Below are 21,892 nucleotides of genomic sequence, written 5' to 3'. Positions count from 1 at the left end.
TTTCAAATAATGTCATTTGGATGCTCTTATTGTGAACAAGTTGCTTTTTGACTTTCTTTCCCACAAAATTTGTTTGTTTATTTATTTTTAACATGTCACAAAATTTACATTAGATTTTCTCAATTAAATTATCTTAATATTCACTAAAATAGGCCTACTTGGAGACCTATATCACTCTCAGCACAGATATTTAGGTGGCTGGAAAAGGACAAAGCTTTAAAAGCTAAAAGCTGTTTTTTGTTGGCATAGTACTGTTCCTCAAAATCATCATCTACTATTATAGGTTAATTATTTTCAAAGTTTCCTTCAAAGCTTCCCGCGAAGGACACGGCGGTAATTCTTTTCACACAGTTTTCTTCACAAACGAAACGAGGCAAACCATATATTCTTTGCTCTCTTACACCATTATATTCCTTGATAAATTAACAGTGCTAATTTCCCTGACCTCTCCCAATTCATTTCATCCAAAAATTGTCCGAAAATTCATTGAGAAAATGGAGCTCGAGTTAGGACTCAAGTTAACGAACGTCGCTGACAAGTTCGCTTCTGACTTTCGGATCGCAAAGGACCGTGCCGGCCCCGTGTTCGTGTCTAGAGAAACGGATACCGCATTCTTCCTCACTGCTCATCTCAAAGGTTTCGTTTTTCATCTTTTGCACATGCAAATACTTTTTGTTGTTTATACTTTGAACAGCTCTTGTACTGCTAGCTCGTCATTTTTTGACTTGAGAAATTCTTGCAGGTTATAAGAGAAGGAACATAAAGATCGATATAAACGAAGACGGGAGCTTGATCGGAATAGGCGGTGAAAAGCAGGTGCAAGAGACCGTCATGGTGGGGTGGAAGTTGTACAAGAAAGAGACAGAAACAAAGGGATTCAAGAAAGTTTTCAGAATTCCACAAGGGGTGATTGTTGACGAGATCAAGGCCACATCCAACGACGACGAATCAACTCTGTCGATCACCATGCCGAAGAAAGCCAAAGGAATCCGCGGTGGCACTGCCATTGAAGAAGTCAAGGATAGGCCAGAGCTCGTTAGAGCGGGGTCCGGGAGTTTGCAGATTGCAGATGAGAAGAGCGCCATAGCAGAGAGTTCAAACAAGGGGAGAATCAGAGAAGATGGTGAAGAGCAACACCAAGAAAAACCAGTTTCAGATCATGATCTCGAAGATGCAGGGCGGCTAGCACCATCCATTCATGGTGCTCGCTTGGAAGGTGACACGTGCATGGAAGACGAGGAAAAGCAGAGCAACATAGACGATGTGCAAGAAACAAAAGATGAACTGGATACTTACAAGCAAGATGTTGATGAAAGATCGTATGAAGGCAGAGCAGAGCCTTGCGCCATTGAACCTTCCGAAGAAACTCAAGAAGCAAAGCCTAGGGCGGGAGAGGATGATGAAGAGAGTCCTCGGGAGAAAAGGTTCAAATTATGTCTGCCTATCGTTGCTGGTTCGACTCTACTTCTGACGTTTGTGGTGTTCGTCTTCCAAATGATACGAAGCAAGCACCAAACTAGCAGAAAGAGAGATTGAATCAGTTTCTGCAGATTGTCAATTTGTTTCAGGGATTTATTTCAATTCATTGCCATACAAATATTAACTCAGTCCAAGAATCGATGGATGTAGACTAACTGAGAAAACTTTGATCCTTCGATTTTGACTAAAACTTTGTTCTGTCATTTATAGACATACTACTTAACAATCTATGGTAACCTAAGGAAAAGCAAAAACTCACAAGAAATGCAGCATTATATAGGCTATTACGAAAATGAAAATAGACAAAACAACTTACTGTGTAAGACGCGGATTTTGGATGAGCGATGATCCATGGTTGTTGTCTCGGTGAAATTGCAGAGACCGAAGGCTTTCTTGTTCTTGAAAATGTAAAGGTTGCAGTAAAATCTGATCTGGAAAACTGAAAGAAAACAGACTTACCGAACCAGTAGTTGCCTCTTTTAACCTTAGAAGTGTCCCACTCGGAAACTCCATTGATCGCTATGTGCTTTAGGGAGACTTCGAATGGTTGATAAAGAAAGGTTCGGGAGATAGGTAGTTGGACATCTATGACGATTTTTCACAGAGTAGAAAGTGGAGAGAAATTACACTAGCAAAGAGACGGCAGATAGCAAAGACGCGACCATGATTGGTCGGTCTTTTAGAGTTGCCATTTGCTGCTTTCCTGACTTTCTGTCCTCAGCCTATAATGAATTCTCCTAAATATGACTAATAACTGAATAAAAAAACTGTCCAATAAATAGTGAAGAGATAATTCATCGAGACGAGCTACAAGTCACAGAAGCCATATTCCTGTGAGAACATGCTTGCACCACAACTTTTTCTTTCTCAAGAGCATTGTATGCTTTATTTCTATGAGGAAATCGCGTATATAGGCCACTTGGCCTTTAAAATAACGCAAATGTACCCATTTTGTTATCAATTCCATTTATGGGAAAAACGCCGATGAAGTTGGCGTGTTTATAAGTAAAAACGCCATTGAGATTGGCGTGTCTATACTGTAAAACGCCAACATAGTTGGCGTTTTACAATGGCACCGTATTCTGCTCGTATTTTTAACCAAAATACTTAAATTTTAACACGCCAATCGTGATGGCGTCTTTACTTAATAAAACGCCAACTTCATTGGCGTGTTTGACGTTAAAAACGCCAACCTGATCGGCGTTTTTCGGTTGAACCATATATCTCAGATCTCCCCCAAAATCGCAGACCCTAATCACATTTCCTCCCTCCCCAAAACGCGAAAAACCTTCCCAAAGCTGAAAAACGCGAAAATGCTTGCCTTGGTCGGGTTAACCCGGTGGTGGATTGAAGCGTGTAGATTTCTATTTTCGCTCATTTCTTCCAAATATTAGTACTCGCAATCGGTTAGTATATCTAATTTTTAACTCATTCTTCCAAACATTAGTCTACCAATATTTGATGGATTATTATGATAGTATATATTGTAGTGTAATTTAAATAATTATTTGATGGATTGTTATAGTATTATAAATTGTATTGTAATTAATAGAAATATTTTGACCAATTGTTATGGTATTATATGTTGTAGTATATCTAATTTTTTACCCATATTTGATAGGTTGTTATGATAGTATATATTGTAGTGTACTGTAAAGAAATATTTTTGACCAATATTTGTGTTTGACATTAATGCAGATAGTATGACGTGGTGTGTCCATTTATATTGGGGTGGAAATATAATTCCCGGAACAGTTATTTCATATGATCCTCCTTTTGCAAAAGGATTGATTATGTTGGATGAAAGTATTTCCTACGAAAAGCTTGTGGAAACAATTTGTGAAAGAATGGGGATAAACATATTTGAAAACAAACTTCAAATAGTATGGAAACGTCATCTATTCTATGGATCTTCAATCACGTATATAGGTATTTTACTAGAAGAAGTATACATGCCACTAATGTTTAGTGAGAGTATGACTACAGGAGGTCAAATTGAATTGTATGTTGAGTATTCGTCAATTACTCAACAACATAGTTATCATCTCATGAGTAATGATGTTGGTACGTCTACGAGAGGCCGAGAACCATATTTCGCTGCAACACAAGATTTTGATGTTGGTACGTCTACGAGAGGCCAAGAACCATGCTTCGATACAACACAAGATTTTGATATTGGAGGCGTGCATTTAGGGGACAGTGACAACCCAGCTGTGGTTGAGGACATAATTGGTCTTGATAAAGCCGACTTTCTTGATCCACAATCACCTTATGATTCTGAAGATGTCGATCCGGATAGTACAGATTCAGATGGTGCTTCGTCGGATGAGGACCAATTTGTTGCTCCAAGTACATCCATTCCGGTTGGAGAAACAGTGGTTGGCGAAACATCAATTGGAGGAAGAGCAGTACGAGAAAGAGTAGTTCCACAGTTCCCACAGCCTGGTATGAACTATTTTCGCACCTTACCAGGTCCATATGATAGTTTTGATCCAAAAAACTTTGAGTCTGATGATCTCAATGTGCATTATTGGAGTGAAAAAGATCCGAGCAATGTCGGTTTGCATACTAAATTTAAAACCAAATTGGAATTGAAGTCAGCTGTGACTTTTTGGCATTTGGAAAAAATCCGACAATATACAGTTGTTGAAAGTAAAGGAAAGAGATGGCATGCAGTTTGTAAGTGGCCACAAGGAAATCCGAAAGATAAGTCCTTACCGCCATGTTTGTGGGAGTGCCGAGCAACATTGAGGAAGCATGATGAACACTGGCAAATTAGAGTGTTTAGCACTGCTCATACTTGCATGGGGGATCGTAATTATAATGGGCACGCTAATCTTTCGTCGGGTATGATAGCGTTGAGTGTTCGACATCAGATAGAAAACGATCCTTGCTACAAGGTAAAAGCAATTGTCGCGGATATTGAAAATAGATTTCATGTGAAAGTTAGTTACAAGAAAGCATGGTATGCTCGGAGGACAGCTATTGAGCTTGTGTATGGTTCGTGGGCGTGGAATTTCAAAGTTTTATCAGGTTATTTGAATGAGTTACAAAGACAAAATCCTGGCACAATTGTCGAATGGTTACATGATGAAAGATTAAGCAACGGTATGAACAAGGTTTTCAAGTACGTATTTTGGGCTTTTGGTCCAGCTGTGGAGGCTTTTCAACTATGCAAACCAGTTTTAACCGTTGATGGAACTCATCTACGTGGACGATATCGAGGTAAAATTCTTATTGCCGTTGGATTTGATGCTAATAAGAAATGTTTGCCTATTGCATATGCCATTGTTGATGAGGAAACCATACAAAGTTGGAATTGGTTTATGGAACGTATTAGAATTCACGTAGCCAAGCATGAAATATGTGTAATATCTGATAGGCATGTGGGAATCAGATATTACTAATGTACCAATCCAACTTATACGAGTTCAAATTATCAACATGCACACGTATAAAAAAGCGGATTTATCAAATTACTAATATACATACGCCAAATGAATGAAAAAACACCAATATCAATACAATATATCAAATTACTTATATAAAGCGTTCAAATCAATGTAAAAACACCAATATAAAAAGTTCGGGCAACGTTCACTCGTCTCGCCTTTTACGCATAAACAGACTACGGATTCCCTTCCCGATGCTGGTTTTAGGGATTCTAAACGGAGGAGTATCTTCAACGACGGCATTCTCTAAATCAATGTCGTCTCTCGCAGAAGACCGAGGTGGAGATTGTTGATCGCTGAGACCGAAATCTTCTCCTGTACCACCCGTGTGGCTGACTGAGTGACGACCCCGCACGGCAGATCTTGGTGGAGGTGGAGCCACAAAATCGTCATCAGAATCATCAACCAACTGAGTATCCATCCTTGATGATGACGACTCTCCACCAACTTTCTTCTTTCCACGCCGCTTCGCTTTTTGCCGCACGGGCATGTCAAGGTCCAGCTCAGAGCGCTGTGAAGGACGGTGGTCCATCGTCTCAGCTTCCCCACATATCTGGAGGCCATCTTCAACCATTCTCGAAATGGTGAATAAATCCGGCCGTCCTGACATGTCTTGCTCCCTAAGAAAGTGGCGTATTTTGTGAAGGGTCTCCACCTACAATTTTCAGTGTTAATTACATTTCATCTTATGAAATTAAACAAAGAAAAGTTGTTGAAATCTACCGCGTAGTGATGAGAGGCCGCCGTTTCATGGAAGCCCTCATGAGAATGCACCCCAGGTTTTGTTAGGTACACCACGGTTATCCGGCGAAACCAGTCCATGTACTCATCAGTAGCAACAAGCACCATTGAGTACTCCAAATCAACATACACCGTGTCCTGCCTATTATGCCAATCTTGTATATGATTGGCGTGCCACTGAACCCAGTTCCGACCTGCTTTGCCACGTCGATCCTGTTTCGTAAAATCAGATCCGTGGAACCGGTCGACAATCGGGATATAAGGTTGGACAATCCCAAATTGTCGCAACACCCGCTGTGGCATGTGTGGCTCAACCATATTCCAGCAGATTAGTGTTGTCATCGACGTCCATATAGGACGACCGGCAACACAAACATCCGGCAGATTTCGCGAATCATACGGCCTCCAAATAAACTAGATATGAAACTTATTTAGTCAAAACAAGTTCAATCAAAACAACACACTAGCAACAATTTAGTTTACGTAAATTACCTGATTGGCATGCATTGTTGAGAACTGATCTCTGAAAGTTTCAATGCAATGCCCCGGTGCTTTTACATAAGAGGCCCGACCAGTCCATCTACAAAAATTAAATTATGAGCGAACAACACAAAAATCAATAAAAATTATGCTTAAAAGAGTAATTAGTGGACAACTTACGCGACTGCACATGGTAAGTAGTCTACGGGCGCGGGGTTCAGCATCTGCGGTCTAATAATTGGGATTCTTCCCAAGCCCACAGCTGTAACAATGTAAGAGCTCCCCCGACATCGGTCCTCTTACCAAGTGCAGCTTCACATAGATTGTGGTACAAGCAGGCAAGTGTCGCACCTCCCCAGCTATAGCTAGCACATTGTTCTATATCCATGAAAAACTGAAGGTAGAAGAAGGGAATTTTATTACCGGTAGCGTTCGGGATCAGTAGACCACCCAGTAACAGCAGACAATACACACGAGCACGTTGATTGTACATGTATTGCTCGTGGTCATCACTCAACTCAATCCGCAGTTGATTTGATAAGCTTGTCTGCTTCCAGTTCAATTCTTTTAGATCAACTGCATCTGGAATAAAGCCAAGAAAATCCAAACAAACATCCTTCCAATAGTTGACATCCTTACTGGGGATGTAACCCGTCAGAGGCTCACCGTCAGTTTTGAGGCCCCATAAGACCTCCACGTCCTCTAAGCTCACAGTCGCTTCACCGACTAGAAAGTGAAACGTGTGAGTCTCTGGCCTCCAACGTTCAATCAAAGCGGTGATAAGATGGTGGTCAATGTCTTTCGGTTGACCACACCTCAACATCCCGCCGAACCCCATCTCATCTATAACCGCCAAAACACGAGGATTTATGGGAACATCCCATATGATTCCTTCGTATCTTCTACACCGTACGTCTTCCGATGGCACTCCTGCCCATATGTTATTAGAGACGTGTTGTCTCTGCAGATATAATACGGAGGGGTCCTCAGGACCACATAAGAGCCGACGACGAGAAGTTGAAGAAGATGCCATAAATCACCTACACAACATTCATATTCCAAATTAAACAACAAACAAACCTAAACAAATTCAATAATTACAAACAATTTAATACAATATCACAAAATGGAACACATATATCAAACAATTCACAATACACAACTTCAACATCATAACACAATTCACCTACACATCATAACACAATTCACCTACACAAAAGTAACAGTTCAAATAAACAATATACATCAATTTTCCACCAATTCAACTTACCCAATTTTAGTTTAACCAACCTAACAATTTCAATTTCAACCTAACAATGTACACAAAATTAACGTTTCAAACTAAAAAAAGACATTAACCAAAACCCACATAAACCAAATCAATTTGCCCAATTTTTAAGCTATCAAACCCTACGATTTTGGTTTATAATCAAATTTATACACAAATTCACTTAACCCAAACAATCCAACATAATAATCAACACTACCGTCATACAAATAATCCATATGCACAATATCTCAACTCAAATCGCAACACATTACAAACCCTAGCTAAGTATCCAACAATTACTCTAATAATGTAAAAGATAAGCATACTAACCGAATAAATTGGACGAATTTGGGGAAAACTAGCACCGATTGATGAATGGAGGGCGAAATCACAAAGACACGGACGAATTTGCGAAGGATTTGGCCGCTGCTAGAGAAAATCGCGAAGTGGGTATGTGAGGTTCGCGACTGTCTGCTGCTATTATATGCTTCTGAACAAAGACGCCAATGGTGTTGGCGTCTTTTAGTAAAGACGCCGATCAGGTTGGCGTTTTTAACGTCAAACACGCCAATGAAGTTGGCGTTTTATTAAGTAAAGACGCCATCACGATTGGCGTGTTAAAATTTAAGTATTTTGGTTAAAAATACGAGCAGAATACGGTGCCATTCTAAAACGCCAACTATGTTGGCGTTTTACAGTATAGACACGCCAATCTCAATGGCGTTTTTACTTATAAACACGCCAACTTCATCGGCGTTTTTCCCATAAATGGAATTGATAACAAAATGGGTACATTTGCGTTATTTTAAAGGCCAAGTGGCCTATATACGCGATTTCCTCTTATTTCTATATCATAAGTAAAGGTGCATTAGGAAAATGAAAGTTATGAAACTATGCAAATAGCATAAGTGAACGTTTTACGGCAGATCGTTGTCGTTTCACTGCAGCAATCTACACATTTGTAGTGAACAAGATAACGGAGATACTACCCTTATAGAACAATAATGGCTTAAATTATTCAGAAAACAGATTGCAGCTGTATTGACAAAGATTACCACTGCATGGAACCGCTTCTCTGCAGGATGCACGGTGGTCTTCGCATCTCTGTTACGGGTATCACACTCTGCATAAGCTGCAGAAAGAATATGTTATTCATACTACAGAAACATCTCAAAAGGAAATGAATGTACAAAGTTTTGAATATAGAATTACAGAAGAAGATGATTACCTGCATAAGCCTCTTCTTCTTGTTCTCTGCCTGGAACATAATAAGAAGTTTGTCGCCGTTAGTCAAGAAATTGGAAACGGATAGAGAACGCTAACAGTTGACTACGACAAATTAAGTGGCGGATGACATCAATCTGAAGTTCAATTACGAAAAAAAGGAAGAATGATCAAATAGTTTGTTGTTCGAGGAACTGTTTGTCACAACCAGGCCCTCGAAAATGCAAGATCAGCAATGAGTTTATTGGATCTCATGTATTGCAATTTGCAAGTCAACTGGAGTAATGCCAAATCAATACTTCTTGTGAGATAGAGAATGGTATTCGAATAACATGCCTAAAATGGAAAGATATTTGCAGACACAAGGAACATCAGTCTCTACTTAAAGATCAGAGGGTGTCGAATAGCATAAAACGGATGAACTTCCTGAACAAAATTGCTTCACTCTCCATTACGACACAAGCCCACACATCGAGAAAACAATCAGCAAAGACGAGAAACGACACCAAACAAGTATCCATGCTCAGAAAATAATGACATACATTTAGACTCAAAGATCACATAACAAAGATATTTGCAGACACAAGGAACACCAGACTCTACTCAATGATCAGAGGATCTCGAATATCATAAAACGAATGAACTGTACAAACAAGATAACTGCACTCTCCATTACAACACAACCCCACGCATTGAGAAAACTATCAATGAAGGCGAGCAACGACACCAAACAAGCACCCATACTCAGAAAATCATTCCAGACTCAAAGATCATACTCAGAAAATCATTCCAGACTCAAAGATCACACAAGCAAAGGATCAAATAGCAATACATTTTGAGCTCAAACTCGATATCATCTTTGTTTCAGCTGATTTTCACTCAATAATCAGCAAACACAAGTTCAGTTCCACAAAATTGATCCAAGCAAATTACCTTTTCTTTCAAGAGGAAATTGTTTTCTTCCTCGAGCTTCGCCGCCATAGACTCCAATTCCGCTTCATAGGCCTAAAAACCATCAAATTCCGGCCACAATCAAACAAAAATTAGGGCAAAAAAATCACAAATTAAACGCAATTGAGGAAAATCGAACCTGCTTCCGCTCCCTCGACCTCGCGGCGCTCTCTCTGTTCTTGATCATCCTCCTCTGCCGCAGCTCCACCGCCTTCCCCGGCGCCGCCGACAAGCTGAAGCTCCTCTTAACCCCCGCTCTCGCCTCCCCGGCGCAATTGATAAAATCAGAAATCCCCCCAATCGATCCTCCTTCTTCCTTGAGCTTCACCGCCGCCGCAGCGCCGCTGGAAGCCGCTTCCTCGGCCTTGAGTAGAAAATCTTCCAAGGTCATCATCTCCTTCTTCGGCTGCCGCTGATGAGTTCCTGACACGATCTCCTTCCACACGTCATCGGCGGACCTCTTACCGGCTCTGGGCGGCTCCGAATTATCCGGAGCCATGGCTCAATCAGACGATGAATTGATTTTTGCTGAAACTTTTATGCTTGCGAAGTTGCAATCGTTTTTGAAAACGACAAAAAGAAACTGTCAATCCTAGCTACAGATTGTCGAATGTTGGGAGAGGAAAAACAAGACTTGGAAATCGAAAGAGAATTTTATTCACCAGAAACGGAAGATGAAAAAAAATTACTGAATAAAGCAGAATAACAAACTATTAAAAGCTCAAAACTAACTAACGGCTATTTTCCATCTAACGGTCAGGATTAAATATGACTAACTAAGTACATCCAACGGCTGTTGAAACGAGTTGTTATAACAGCCGAACTCTTCTTCATGTTTTGATCGTTCTCTCCAGACCACGGAGCTGCCGAGCTACCGAACTTGGTGCCGAACTACCGAACTCTAACACCGAACTCGATTAAGCTCGTAACACCGAGCTCTGACACCGAACACCATCACCGAGCTCAAAAACCGAACTCAACAGCCGAGCTCAAAACCGAAGCTATCACAATCTACCAACAAACTCCACCTGTGATAGCGGAGTCACCAACCAGAACTCCTCCTTTCCAGTCCCACCAGTTTCAAACATAGCAGAAACTTTTCCTTAGGTAATGGCTTAGTCAACATATCTGCCGGGTTTTCTGAAGTGTGAACTTTGAAGACTTTCACATTGCCTCTTTCAATCTCCTCCCTAATGAAGTGCAACCTCACGTCTATGTGCTTACTCCTCTCGTGATATACTTGATGCTTAGCCAAGCTCAATGCACTGTTGTTGTCACAACCAATGCTCACACTACATTGCTTTACACCAAAATCCTCCAAAATCCCCTTTAGCCACTTGCTTTCTTTCACAGCAGATGTCATAGCCATGAACTCAGCCTCTGTGGTTGATAATGCAACCACTCCCTGCAAGCTGCTTTTCCAGCTGATGACGGATCCATACAAAGTAAATAGGAACCCAGACTGAGATCTCCTGGTGTCTAAGTTACCAGCAAAATCAGAGTCACACCAGCCAACCAAAGCATCCCCTTCATGGTCTTCTCCTCCCTTGAACAGAATACCAACATCCGATGCTCCTTTCAAGTATCTCATCAACCACTTCAGTGCAGCCCAATGCTCCTTACCATGGTTGGACATATATCTACTTGTTACTGAAATAGCTTGTGCCACATCCGGCCTTGTGCTAATCATAGCATACATGATGCTACCAATGATGCTAGCATAAGGGATCTGTCTCATCTCATCTTCCTCAGCCTTACATTTTGGTTTCTGGTCTGCAGACAATTTATATTGTTGGCTCATAGGAACTGAGACTTCCTTGATGTTACTCATCTGGAACCTCTTGAGTATTCTCTGCACATAATCAGTTTGAGACAACACAATCTCTCTCTTCTTTCTATCTCTGAAAATAGACATACCCAGAATTCGTTTTGCAGAGCCTAAATCCTTCATCTCAAAAGCATTACTGAGATCAGCCTTAACTTTCTGAATTTCTTTCAAACTTGCTCCAGCCAAGAGCATATCATCCACATATAAGAGTAAGTATGCCACAGCAGCTCCACCTACACTCTTAATGTAGACACACTCATCATAGCTTGATTTCAGAAAACCACTCTTAACCATGTGATCATCAAACTTCTTATGCCACTGCCTACTTGCTTGTTTCAGACCATATATGCTCCTTTTCAACAAGCACACCTTTCCCTCATCACCTGGCCTCTCAAAGCCTTTTGGTTGTGCCATATAGATGGTTTCTTTCAAGTCTCCATGCAAGAAGGCTGTCTTGACATCAAGTTGTTCAAGCTCCCAATCTCTTCTTGCAACAATAGCCAACAAGATTCTGATACTAGTGTGTTTCACAACAGGTGAAAACACTTCATCATAGTCAATACCATGTTCTTGTGTGAAACCCCTAGCAACCAACCTTGCTTTAAATCTGACACTTTTACCATCAGCTCCTTCCAGCTTCTGTTTGAAAATCCATTTGCAACTCACTACCCTTCTACCATTGGGCCTTTCCACCAGCACCCAAGTCCCATTTCTAAGCAGTGAATCAATCTCCTCAATCATGGCTTGCATCCATTTTTCTGCATCTTTACTGTCCATAGCCTCTTCATAAGTGCTTGGCTCTGAGAACTCTATTTCCTCAGCTACTAGTAATGCATAAAACAGGAACTCAGCATCAGAGTATCTCTCTGGTGGCTTTCTGATCCTTTTACCTCGGTCTCTAACCAGCTTATAGCTTCCTGGCTCATTTGGTGTTGCTGCCGCCTGAGTTGGTTGTCCAAGATCAGAGGCATCAGGAAACTCAGATTCTCTTTCATCTTCATCCTGCTGCTCCTGTTGAACTCCCCCAATCTCCACCTCAAATCCAGAACTATCTACTGCAGTCTCTGAATTTTTCTTAAAAGGCAGCTCACCTTCCCAGAAAGTTACATCCCTACTTATCACAACTCTTTCATTTCCTGGCTCCACACACCACAACCGATAGCCCTTCACACCCGATTGGTATCCAATCATAACACATTTTAGGGCCCTTGCTTCCAATTTACCTTGTTTCACATGAGCAAAAGCTTTACAACCGAAAGTCCTCAAGCCATCATAGCCACTATGCTTCCCATACCATCTGAAATCTGGTGTGTCCCCTCCAATGCTGGAAGAAGGACATTTATTGATCAGTTTAACAGCTGTGGATGCAGCCTCTGCCCAGAACCGCTTCTTCATCCCAGCAGCCAAGATCATGCATCTAACTCTCTCAAGGATAGTGCGGTTTACCCTCTCGGCCACTCCATTTTGTTGCGGATTTAATGGAACTGTTTTGTGTCTTTTGATGCCTTTTGATTTGCAAAACTCATCAAACTCTTTGGACAGAAACTCCAACCCGTTATCTGTCCTCAAGCATTTCAAACTCAGCCTTTTCTCTGCCTCAACCTCACTGCACCATGTTTTGAAACAGCTGAAAGCCTCTGACTTCTGCTTCAATATGTAAATCCAGACCTTTCTACTGAAATCATCTATGATGCTCATGTAGTATCTGCCACCTCCAATTGAATTCTCCTGTGCAGGCCCCCAAAGATCACTATGGGCATAATCTAGAGGCATTGTTGAAGAATGTGTGCTGTTGGGATATGGCAACTTCTTGGCTTTCCCTAACACACACTCCTCACATTGAGTTGTATCAGTCTGATCTGAGCATTGCAATACACCCTTCTTGACCAGTTCCTTTATACTACCAATTGCTGGGTGCCCCAATCTGGTATGCCACAGACTCAAAGAATCACCAACCACATTGTGTGCATGCCCTGAGTCTCTTCTCTGAACAGCAGCCATCATGTAATATAGACTGCCTTTTCTAGTTGCCTTCAAGATAGATCTTCCTGCCTTACTAACAACCATCTGCCCACCTTCAGAGACAAATCTGCATCCCTTTCTTTCAAGAGAGCCTAAGGATATTAGATTCCTTTTAACATCAGGAATATACCTAACATCACTCAGAGTCACCATACACCCATTCTCCATCTTCAACTTGATGGTACCTATGCCTTTTATCAAGCACACTTGGTTGTTGCCTAGAATGACAGTTCCTGTTGACTCTTTAATGTCTTCGAACCAGTCCAGATTCGGGCTCATGTGGAAGCTACACCCTGAATCCATTATCCAAGATTCCTTTCCCTTTTCCTCCATCACATTCAAAGCAACAGAAACTTCATCCTCTTCGCAATATTCTGCTGTGTTGACAGCTTTTCCTCCCTCAGCCGCTTGCTTTTTCTTCCACACGAAGCAGTCCTTTTTGAGGTGCCCTGGTTTCTTGCACCAGTGGCAGGACCGAGTTTCTTTCCCCTCCGAGCTTGAAGGCTTAAACTCATTATATTGGTTTTTCTTGAAACTCTTATTCTTGAATTTCTTGACATTGAGACTCTCAGCCTGTGTCTCCAATGCCTTCCCACCTGTCAATCGCAGCATCTCTTTCGCCATCAACGCAGCATGAACCTCGGCATATGTGATTGGCTTATCTCTGCCGTAGATTATTGCATCGCTTAGCTGATCATACGAACTTGGCAACGCATTCAAGACCAGTATAGCCTTGTCTTCATCCGTGATCTTCACATCCACGGACCCAAGATCATCAATGATCTTATTAAAATCTTCCAATTGTTCGACGATCGATTTTTCGGCTACAAAACTGTACGAATACAGTCTCTTCTTCATATAGAGCCTATTGGCCAGGGATTTTGCCAAATAGACCTCATCTAACTTCGCTAGCACCTCAACCGCCGTGGTCGCTTCTTGAACCTCCCTCAGAACTTTATCACTGAGACAAAGAATAACCGCACTGTGAGCTCGCTGTATCATTTCATCGAACTTCGCCTGTGCTTTCTCATCAAGAACTGGCGCATTCTCCTTATCTACCGGAGCCAAAACCGCCGCCAAACCACGATCGATCAGAATCGCTTTCATTTTCATCTTCCACAGACCGTAATCATTCTTGCCTGTGAATTTCTCAGCCTCAAGCCTTGTCGCCATCGAGATCGTTTGAATCGTCCGCAAACCAACCTCCTTTCACCTCTTTCCCACAGACGGCGCCAATTGTCAATCCTAGCTACAGATTGTCGAATGTTGGGAGAGGAAAAACAAGACTTGGAAATCGAAAGAGAATTTTATTCACCAGAAACGGAAGATGAAAAAAATTACTGAATAAAGCAGAATAACAAACTATTAAAAGCTCAAAACTAACTAACGGCTATTTTCCATCTAACGGTCAGGATTAAACATGACTAACTAAGTACATCCAACGGCTGTTGAAACGAGTTGTTATAACAGCCGAACTCTTCTTCATGTTTTGATCGTTCTCTCCAGACCACGGAGCTGCCGAGCTACCGAACTTGGTGCCGAACTACCGAACTCTAACACCGAACTCGATTAAGCTCGTAACACCGAGCTCTGACACCGAACACCATCACCGAGCTCAAAACCGAAGCTATCACAATCTACCAACAGAAACACACTGAACAATTGATTAATTACCATAAAAAATAACGTTTTATTTGAATACTTACAAAAATTTATCCTCTCCAAACTCGTCACCCCTTTTCTCTCCCAAAAAATGGCGTTATCTTTATCGGCAGCAATCACCACAACCACAGTCCGGCCATGTCCCTCTTCTTCATCAAAATTGAAGCTCTCACACTTTTCTTCTCTTCAGCTCCCGTCGGAGTTCCGAAATTTTCGGAGCCAGCACGTTAAATCTCGTCTGCGACGTCGTACATTTGGTCTGGTAACTACACATCTTGAAATTACGAAGATTGTGATGAAGCTTGTTAATTTCTGGGGAATGTGTGCAAAAATGTCGATATGGTAGTGATGGAGCACTAATATTGAAAATTGTGAATTTTGAGAAATTTGAAGGCTTGCTCTTGTTCTTGCTGCTAATTTCTGTTTTTATGCTTTTAATTGGAAAATGAGCAGTAGAATTTGATGTAACAGAGCTGCTTAGGTTTAGTCGAAACTGATTTGATTTTATTGGTGTTTATACTTTCAATCGAATTACTCGAAAATACACTATTGAAATAGATGAAGGTCTGTATGCATAGATAAACTGCCTCTTTTCATGGAATTGTGTGAGTTGTGTTGTATCTATCTCAGATTTTGATGTTGAAGAAGAGCTTATGCGTTTTCTTTGGTTAACAAGTATGACCGGTGTTCTTCAGGTTGCATCGAAGAACCAGACGTTTTCGACATTTGATGAGTTGTTGGAAAAATCTGATAAACCTGTACTGGTGGACTTCTATGCTACTTGGTAATGCAATTTCTTCTTCTTCTTTTCTTTGCTTTTGTTGGTAGAATTAATCCTTATGACTTTTTGAATAACAGTTGCAGTTTTTGAGGTCATAGTTGCAAGAAATTTCAGCACTATGTAAGTGGAAACTGATTGTGTTTTTGCCTTTTTACTAGGTGTGGTCCTTGCCAGTTCATGGTTCCTGTGCTGGAACAAGTCAGTGCTTCGTTGATAGATAAGATCCAAGTTGTGAAAATCGACACAGAGAAATATCCCGCCATTGCTGACAAGTATCAGATACAGGCGTTGCCTACGTTCGTCTTGTTCAAGGATGGGAAACCATTTGATCGCTTTGTAAGTAATCATTTTGTTCCAAAACTCTTCTTTCAGTGATTGCACGCAAACTAGTTTGGATATTATCGTTTAGGATGCGTTTTTGAGAGGTGTCATGATGATTTCTTGTTTCGGATGTACAAAAACGACATAATATACAAAACGGTCAAAGGTTAATCTAGTTAAGCTGGCTAAAAGGTTTTGATAGTTGATTCATGAGAGGCACAATCCGAAGATCAAATGGCTCATCTTGATCGTTTTACATTCTGTTCATTCTCGTGCATTAACTGTCATCTGTCATGTATGTAAAGATCGAGGACATGAAGCTTCTTAGATGAAATAAGTCTGCATTATTGTCACTGTGATTGTTGATATAAGGTTCAAATTTGTTACTACTACTTTATTAACTGTTTATCATTTCTACTGAACTTTTTTTTTGATGAATTCGACGTTCAGGAGGGTGCAATGGGCGCAGACCAGCTCATCGAACGTGTCGAGGCTTCCCTACAAATTAAACAGTAGCACTTAGAGGTGAGAGCTCATGAACATTCCAAGAAGATTAGCTTCATAATAGAAAGAAAACATACATTTGTTTATACTGATTATCATATTCTTGATCCTTTTCACTTAGATAAAGGTTCTATCTCTCTGATTTTTATTCTGTCTCATTGTTTTATTACTAATATTTTGGATTTAACCCTCCAAACATAATCAAGTCTTATTTGTATGTATAATAACCACACTCAGAAATCATCTTTCTCATGATCCCTCAATTCCCAAGCACCATCTTCCAACTGCACCATCCCTTTGTGTTTGTCACACCACCATGCATCAGGAACACAGTAGTCATCTTTCAAGCAATCCAGATGCTTATTAACCAAAGAAATGTCTCTCTTGACCTCGAGCTTGAAAGGCCCTTTACTCCCGTGCGTCCCGGCAACTCCATGCAGGTACGATTCCAAGGCGTGAATAGTCTTCACAGTCCCGGGTTTCTTCAGGTAGTTAGACTTACTAGTGTCAATCCTCAGTTCCTCCCCGACCTCTGAGTACCCTATCATCGGGTAGGTCAGGACGACATCCGTTGCGTTCCTCATGCGCAGGACGTAGAGATTCTGCAAGGTCGAGAAAAATTTCTTGAACTTGTCGTCTCCTACGCGAGGGCTGGCAAAGGCGAACAGAGTAACAGGGCACACCTTGTTGGGCATGCCCTTAGGCTTGTTGTATCCATTCGCCACAATGTCGACTGCGCTCAAGGTACCAACCGCGGCACCTAAACTGTGTCCGGTTATCGTTAAGCTGATCTCCTCGTTCTTGTATTGCTCTACGAGTCTCCTCACCTCAGTCAGAACCTAAAATCACAGACAAATTCGTGTTTTTGTGAGGCGAGTTTAAAAGTTCGCGTACAAAACCAGAAACATTCATCGTTCGTGTATACCTGGTTTCGAGCACTGGCTTTATTGAAAGGTGATCTTGGATCATCAGAGGTGTAGAGTGAATGCCAACCAAGATGCACCTTAACATCACTCTTCGCTCCGAAAATATCCGGTGCAGAAACGAGCTCGAACTCAAAGTCATTACTCCATTCGAGAGTCATGACAGTGCCTCTCCACGCGATCACGATGTCCCTCCGGCCTAACGCGGCCTTCCCTTCATCCGTGGCCACGGCTGCAAACCCGATCCAGTTGGACTCCTTGCTCCACGCCTCTCTGGACCACGACTTTAGGATGAAGGCGTCGGGCAGCTTGGTGGACGAGGTCGCGTAGAAATACTTGGTGACGCGGTACTTGAACGGATTCCCCTTGTCCAGCCCGACCCTGGTGAAGATGGTGTCCTTTGCATATCGGCTGCTCCCTGCGTACTTCGAGGCCTGCTCGGAGTTGAACGTGTCGTACGTTGCCTGAGCCATCTCGCCGTAGTGGATTATGTAGCGACGGAGATCGAGGTCTAGAGGGTCTAGCAGACCCTCCCATTTCTTTTGACCGCTTAGAACCTTCCATCTCTCTGCAATGCTTGGCATGGCTGCTTTCTCCTCTGTGCTGGCTGTGCTTTTACCTAATCAATCTCTTCAACTTGTTATATTTCAGAAAGTGGGAAACACTAAACACTACAGAAAAAGACGGCTTTTACCAATGGAACAGTAACCAGTGTTACCGACAGATTAGCAGCGAACATCGGCCGTTAGGAATGCCCTTCGCCGATATCGGACACTAAAATTTGTGTCGTAAATATGGGATGATGCCGTCAGTATTTATCAACAGAGAGATTGTGAAAAATCTGTAGACGAATTCCGTCGGTAAATCCCGCCTTTTTGTAGTGAAAGGTGAAAAGTATCATAAACTCTACGACATATCATAAACAACATAGGAAATAATGAAGAGTGGCCTAGATACATAGTTTTATGAAATTGTTTCTTGTTTGTTATTTAAAAGCATACCTATATATAAATGTAGATATATATGAGCACAAAATCATAAGACAAAAAACACAGTTAAAGAAAACAAAACCTAGTAGCTTAAGACAACATGAAATACCTCATAATATTGAGTTGGTTTTTCATAGATTATCTGCAGATTGGGGAGCTTTAAATAGTGGTATGTATGCATATGTGCTGTGCTGTTCTGATGTAAAAGGAAAACCTATATGTTCTGATGTGAAAGGAAAACCTATACGTTTCGAACTTCTTTTTCTAGGCGTTGCTAACTTGCTATCATCATACATAAAACACAGACAATGAAAGAGAGCTAAAGTTTAAGGTTGTATGTATGGATGTAATAGGTTCAAGTGTCCATTTCTGTTTTGAGATTCTTGGATTCAAAGGGCAATATGTCTAAACCTATAAACAAACATTATTTAGTGTGATTTGGTTAGGGATATTAGCCGTTTAAATCATGAAATTTGATTAAATTATGAGTAGTCTCATATGGTTTGAAACACATTACTATATCCATGGGCGGACGCACGTACAATTGACTAGGGGATTAAGCCCTTAATAAACATGATTTTTTTATATTTTTCCTTTGTAATTTTTTTAAATTTATACCAATTTTATGTAAATTTTTATACAAAAGCCCTTATCCATGAGCTAAATTTTACATGAATATAGTTTAAATAATTTTTTAAATAAAATAGCCCTTACAAGTGATGAGCTCTGCGTCTGCCCTGACTATATCATTAAGTTTCAATTTTTCACAATTATTCCATTTGTATCAAAATGAATGGAATGACGTTGTTTTAAGCCTCACTAAAAGACATCATTTTGTAAACATTGTGAAGAAATGAAACTTTTTGAGCAAACTTCGTTTCGAAGTTGTTCCATCATGTGCAAAGCTAACATCATTTTGAGCATCACCAAAAGACGTCGTTTTGTACATGTGGGACGATAGCAAAAAAATTGAAACTTCGTGATCTAAGTGAGACGATGGGATTTTGAGTATCACCAAAAGACAGACATTTTATACATGATGTGGGACTGTTGCGAAAAAGTTAAAACTTTGTAATTTAATATAATACTATAGATAGAAAAAAAAAATTACAACTGATGTCAAGAGGACTCGAACTCCGCAACCTCATGTAATAATGTCTAAGCTCCTTGCCGCTAGGATAAAGGCTCTGTACAAGACATGAAATATTGTTTAAGATTAATATATTGCTAAAACTATTGTGATATACTTTCAAGAAACCTTTTCTTTACATTCATTTCCTTGTTTCTTTTTAGTGATACATTTGAAGTAATCAATATAGTTTTCATATAGTCCCTATACTCAGAAAGACCATTATATTTTGAAACGCAAATGCAATGCATGGAGTTTATAATTGAAAAACTATTTTTCTTAAACAATTCTTGATCCACGTAATTAAGCAACCACAAATAATTCATTACTAACATCTCAATTGATTATTATCATTTGAATTACAATTTTGCTTCTGGCTTCATGTCAATTACATAGTATAGTATAACCTTTTAAACTGAACTATGAAATCATGCTCCTACTAACTTTTTTATTTTTTGCAATTGTTACATGAAAAGTGAAACTGGTGTAAAAACAATTAAATATGATGTGCCAATAAAAGCACTTAATTTAGATAAATCATCATCTTTATAGTTAACACTGAATATAGAATGATATCGCCTTGCTCAAAACAATATCGTTTTGTTGTTGCTTTATAGTATTTGATTCTGACATAGTATTAGTTTCACTTTTGGTCAGAGTAGACAATTGCGAATATTGGAATGTTATAATTTCATATTCATATTTTAAAAGCTACGGAATTAATCAGAAAACAACGTAAAATTGTGATTTAAACGACAACTATCCTTGAAATCGACAAAAGTGTTTTGCACGATTCATTAAACCATCACACTCTCATTAAACGATTCATCAATCTTAATTCTTCGAACACAACTCAATTAAGAGTAAAAGTATGGAATTCATCCATTATTGTCATTTCCAAATCAATTAATTTTAGTAATATGCAATTCGTATTCGTATCATAACCATGCAACAACCATAACTAGTGGCGTGTGTTAGGGAGATATTATCAAACGTGAACAATTTGGATATCCTGAAAGGCGTGAAAACACTTTCAGATCAAATCAATTCGGCGGTTCTACCAATATTTGATCGGATACAATTTAGGTTTTGAAGTATATCGTATGTAGATTTTGTGATACTTTTTTCGAACCAGAAGATGATCAATAAAAGGAGGTTGAAAGTGAAACATTGCATCCTTTCAATATCACAACTATTTTTAACAGTTTTTTGGCGGGTTTCGAATATTGTAATTTGAGTCCTTCAATTATCGAAAATTATATCTCCGGATGAATTTTCTGTATAGCAACTTTAATGGAAATAAAAAATTTCCAAGCTGACCTGGAGCCAGGGGCGCTGCCCCCGAACCCCCGTCTAATCATAACGAATTCAAATAAGTGTACACTCTACACTTCCAACTTATTTGATGTCTCATTATGTTGATCAATCAAGTTAATCCAATTACACTAAAATATCCAACAGCGTGTGCTTATGTAAGCTAATTTAGCGTAGATAGTTATATTCAAGAAATGCTATAAACGTAACTAATTAATTTGTTCTTTTTAATTAGTGGCTATTGCTAAGAATGTTGTCTGGTTGGTGTTGGAAACTACTGATAGCTATGAATCTGAATTATTTTGGTAGAAGACGTTGCTTTGAAGCAAATAAAATAAGTCAATTTTTACTGATTGAGGAATTCGCGTGCAAGTCTCTCATTTTTAAAATTAAAACGATAACCCCCTTAAAAGATAGTAATATTCAAGTTATATATACTTAATTATGGTTGGGATTTATGGGGTACTAAAGGTAATTATTGAAAATAAAATACAATGAGCCATTAAAAAATCAATTTATAGAGTATTCTATACCTCAAAAATTACAAACGTTCGTTAAATTCTAGTTTTACATGGAAGATTTAAAGTTTGCTTGTAATTATAGTAAATGACTAATCTAGTGCTAACGTATAAAAAATAAAAAAATTATGCATGGTTGTTCGTTTGCTTGCGTCATAATTGTACCCAATTATGTTGGGCCCAACAACTATAACCATGACAGAATAATAATTGTACACAATTATGTTGGGCCCAACAACTATAATCATTTAAAACTAATAGAACTAAAAATAGAATAATAATTTTAAATTTAGATGGACCAAAA

The 21,892-nt window shown here is 39.9% G+C and overlaps 5 protein-coding genes across 10 annotated transcripts; 2 read left to right on the top strand and 3 right to left on the bottom strand.

The window, feature by feature from the left end:
• Positions 1-299: 299 nt before the first annotated feature.
• LOC121803297 lies at positions 300-1,702 on the top strand. The gene is made up of 2 exons (XM_042202975.1): positions 300-636; positions 743-1,702. The coding sequence occupies exons 1-2, from the start codon at positions 495-497 to the stop codon at positions 1,534-1,536; spliced, it is 936 nt and encodes a 311-aa protein (XP_042058909.1). The 5' UTR covers positions 300-494; the 3' UTR covers positions 1,537-1,702.
• A 3,244-nt stretch (positions 1,703-4,946) lies between these two features.
• LOC121803580 lies at positions 4,947-6,474 on the bottom strand. Its single transcript, XM_042203202.1, has 4 exons — positions 6,333-6,474; positions 6,165-6,252; positions 5,655-6,086; positions 4,947-5,586 (listed from the first exon to the last, which is right to left on the bottom strand). The coding sequence occupies exons 1-4, from the start codon at positions 6,374-6,376 to the stop codon at positions 5,077-5,079; spliced, it is 1,074 nt and encodes a 357-aa protein (XP_042059136.1). The 5' UTR covers positions 6,377-6,474; the 3' UTR covers positions 4,947-5,076.
• Positions 6,475-7,054: 580 nt separating this feature from the next.
• LOC121803581 (G-box-binding factor 4-like) lies at positions 7,055-10,096 on the bottom strand. 2 transcript variants are annotated; one of them, XM_042203203.1, is made up of 6 exons: positions 9,737-10,096; positions 9,580-9,651; positions 8,651-8,680; positions 8,478-8,554; positions 7,753-7,848; positions 7,055-7,192 (listed from the first exon to the last, which is right to left on the bottom strand). In XM_042203203.1, exons 1-6 carry the CDS (start codon positions 10,094-10,096, stop codon positions 7,189-7,191), a joined length of 639 nt encoding a protein of 212 aa, XP_042059137.1. In that variant the 3' UTR covers positions 7,055-7,188. The 2 variants fall into 2 exon arrangements, with proteins under 2 accessions (XP_042059137.1, XP_042059138.1); XM_042203204.1 differs by lacking the exon at positions 7,055-7,192 and having other exon boundaries at positions 7,828-7,941.
• Positions 10,097-15,196: 5,100 nt separating this feature from the next.
• LOC121803582 (thioredoxin Y2, chloroplastic-like) lies at positions 15,197-16,866 on the top strand. The gene is made up of 4 exons (XM_042203205.1): positions 15,197-15,371; positions 15,805-15,893; positions 16,049-16,226; positions 16,662-16,866. The coding sequence occupies exons 1-4, from the start codon at positions 15,201-15,203 to the stop codon at positions 16,725-16,727; spliced, it is 504 nt and encodes a 167-aa protein (XP_042059139.1). The 5' UTR covers positions 15,197-15,200; the 3' UTR covers positions 16,728-16,866.
• Positions 16,750-18,862, bottom strand: LOC121803578 (phospholipase A1-IIgamma-like). 5 transcript variants are annotated; one of them, XM_042203198.1, is made up of 3 exons: positions 18,737-18,862; positions 17,641-18,479; positions 16,750-17,554 (listed from the first exon to the last, which is right to left on the bottom strand). In XM_042203198.1, the coding sequence occupies exons 2-3, from the start codon at positions 18,220-18,222 to the stop codon at positions 16,949-16,951; spliced, it is 1,188 nt and encodes a 395-aa protein (XP_042059132.1). In that variant the 5' UTR covers positions 18,223-18,479; positions 18,737-18,862; the 3' UTR covers positions 16,750-16,948. The 5 variants fall into 5 exon arrangements, with proteins under 5 accessions (XP_042059132.1, XP_042059134.1, XP_042059131.1 ...); XM_042203200.1 differs by lacking the exon at positions 18,737-18,862 and having other exon boundaries at positions 16,750-17,317; positions 17,399-17,554; positions 17,641-18,728; XM_042203197.1 differs by lacking the exon at positions 18,737-18,862 and having other exon boundaries at positions 17,641-18,257; positions 18,333-18,728.
• Positions 18,863-21,892: the final 3,030 nt, after the last annotated feature.

The sequence above is a fragment of the Salvia splendens genome, chromosome 5 (assembly GCF_004379255.2).
Source record: "Salvia splendens isolate huo1 chromosome 5, SspV2, whole genome shotgun sequence".
Classification (NCBI taxonomy): domain Eukaryota; kingdom Viridiplantae; phylum Streptophyta; class Magnoliopsida; order Lamiales; family Lamiaceae; genus Salvia; species Salvia splendens.
Note: the sequence above shows the minus strand (reverse complement) of the source record. Positions and strands in the feature narration are given on the sequence as shown.

What these genes read in the sequence shown, in the direction of transcription:
- LOC121803297 (XM_042202975.1), top strand. Translation starts at nt 495, where the DNA reads ATGGAGCTCGAGTTAGGACTCAAGTTAACGAACGTCGCTGACAAGTTC. An exon ending in CCTCACTGCTCATCTCAAAG is followed by an intron (nt 637 to 742) that starts GTTTCGTTTTTC and finishes AAATTCTTGCAG; the next exon opens with GTTATAAGAGAAGGAACATA.
- LOC121803580 (XM_042203202.1), bottom strand. Translation starts at nt 6,376, where the DNA reads ATGCTGAACCCCGCGCCCGTAGACTACTTACCATGTGCAGTCGC. An exon ending in CAACAATGCATGCCAATCAG is followed by an intron (nt 6,087 to 6,164) that starts GTAATTTACGTA and finishes TTTCATATCTAG; the next exon opens with TTTATTTGGAGGCCGTATGA. An exon ending in CGGCCTCTCATCACTACGCG is followed by an intron (nt 5,587 to 5,654) that starts GTAGATTTCAAC and finishes TGAAAATTGTAG; the next exon opens with GTGGAGACCCTTCACAAAAT.
- LOC121803581 (XM_042203203.1), bottom strand. Translation starts at nt 10,096, where the DNA reads ATGGCTCCGGATAATTCGGAGCCGCCCAGAGCCGGTAAGAGGTCCGCC. An exon ending in GGTCGAGGGAGCGGAAGCAG is followed by an intron (nt 9,652 to 9,736) that starts GTTCGATTTTCC and finishes GATGGTTTTTAG; the next exon opens with GCCTATGAAGCGGAATTGGA. An exon ending in AGAAGAAGAGGCTTATGCAG is followed by an intron (nt 8,555 to 8,650) that starts GTAATCATCTTC and finishes TTCTTTCTGCAG; the next exon opens with CTTATGCAGAGTGTGATACC.
- LOC121803582 (XM_042203205.1), top strand. Translation starts at nt 15,201, where the DNA reads ATGGCGTTATCTTTATCGGCAGCAATCACCACAACCACAGTCCGGCCA. An exon ending in GACGTCGTACATTTGGTCTG is followed by an intron (nt 15,372 to 15,804) that starts GTAACTACACAT and finishes GGTGTTCTTCAG; the next exon opens with GTTGCATCGAAGAACCAGAC. An exon ending in GTGGACTTCTATGCTACTTG is followed by an intron (nt 15,894 to 16,048) that starts GTAATGCAATTT and finishes CCTTTTTACTAG; the next exon opens with GTGTGGTCCTTGCCAGTTCA.
- LOC121803578 (XM_042203198.1), bottom strand. Translation starts at nt 18,222, where the DNA reads ATGCCAAGCATTGCAGAGAGATGGAAGGTTCTAAGCGGTCAAAAGAAA. An exon ending in AAGCCAGTGCTCGAAACCAG is followed by an intron (nt 17,555 to 17,640) that starts GTATACACGAAC and finishes CTGTGATTTTAG; the next exon opens with GTTCTGACTGAGGTGAGGAG.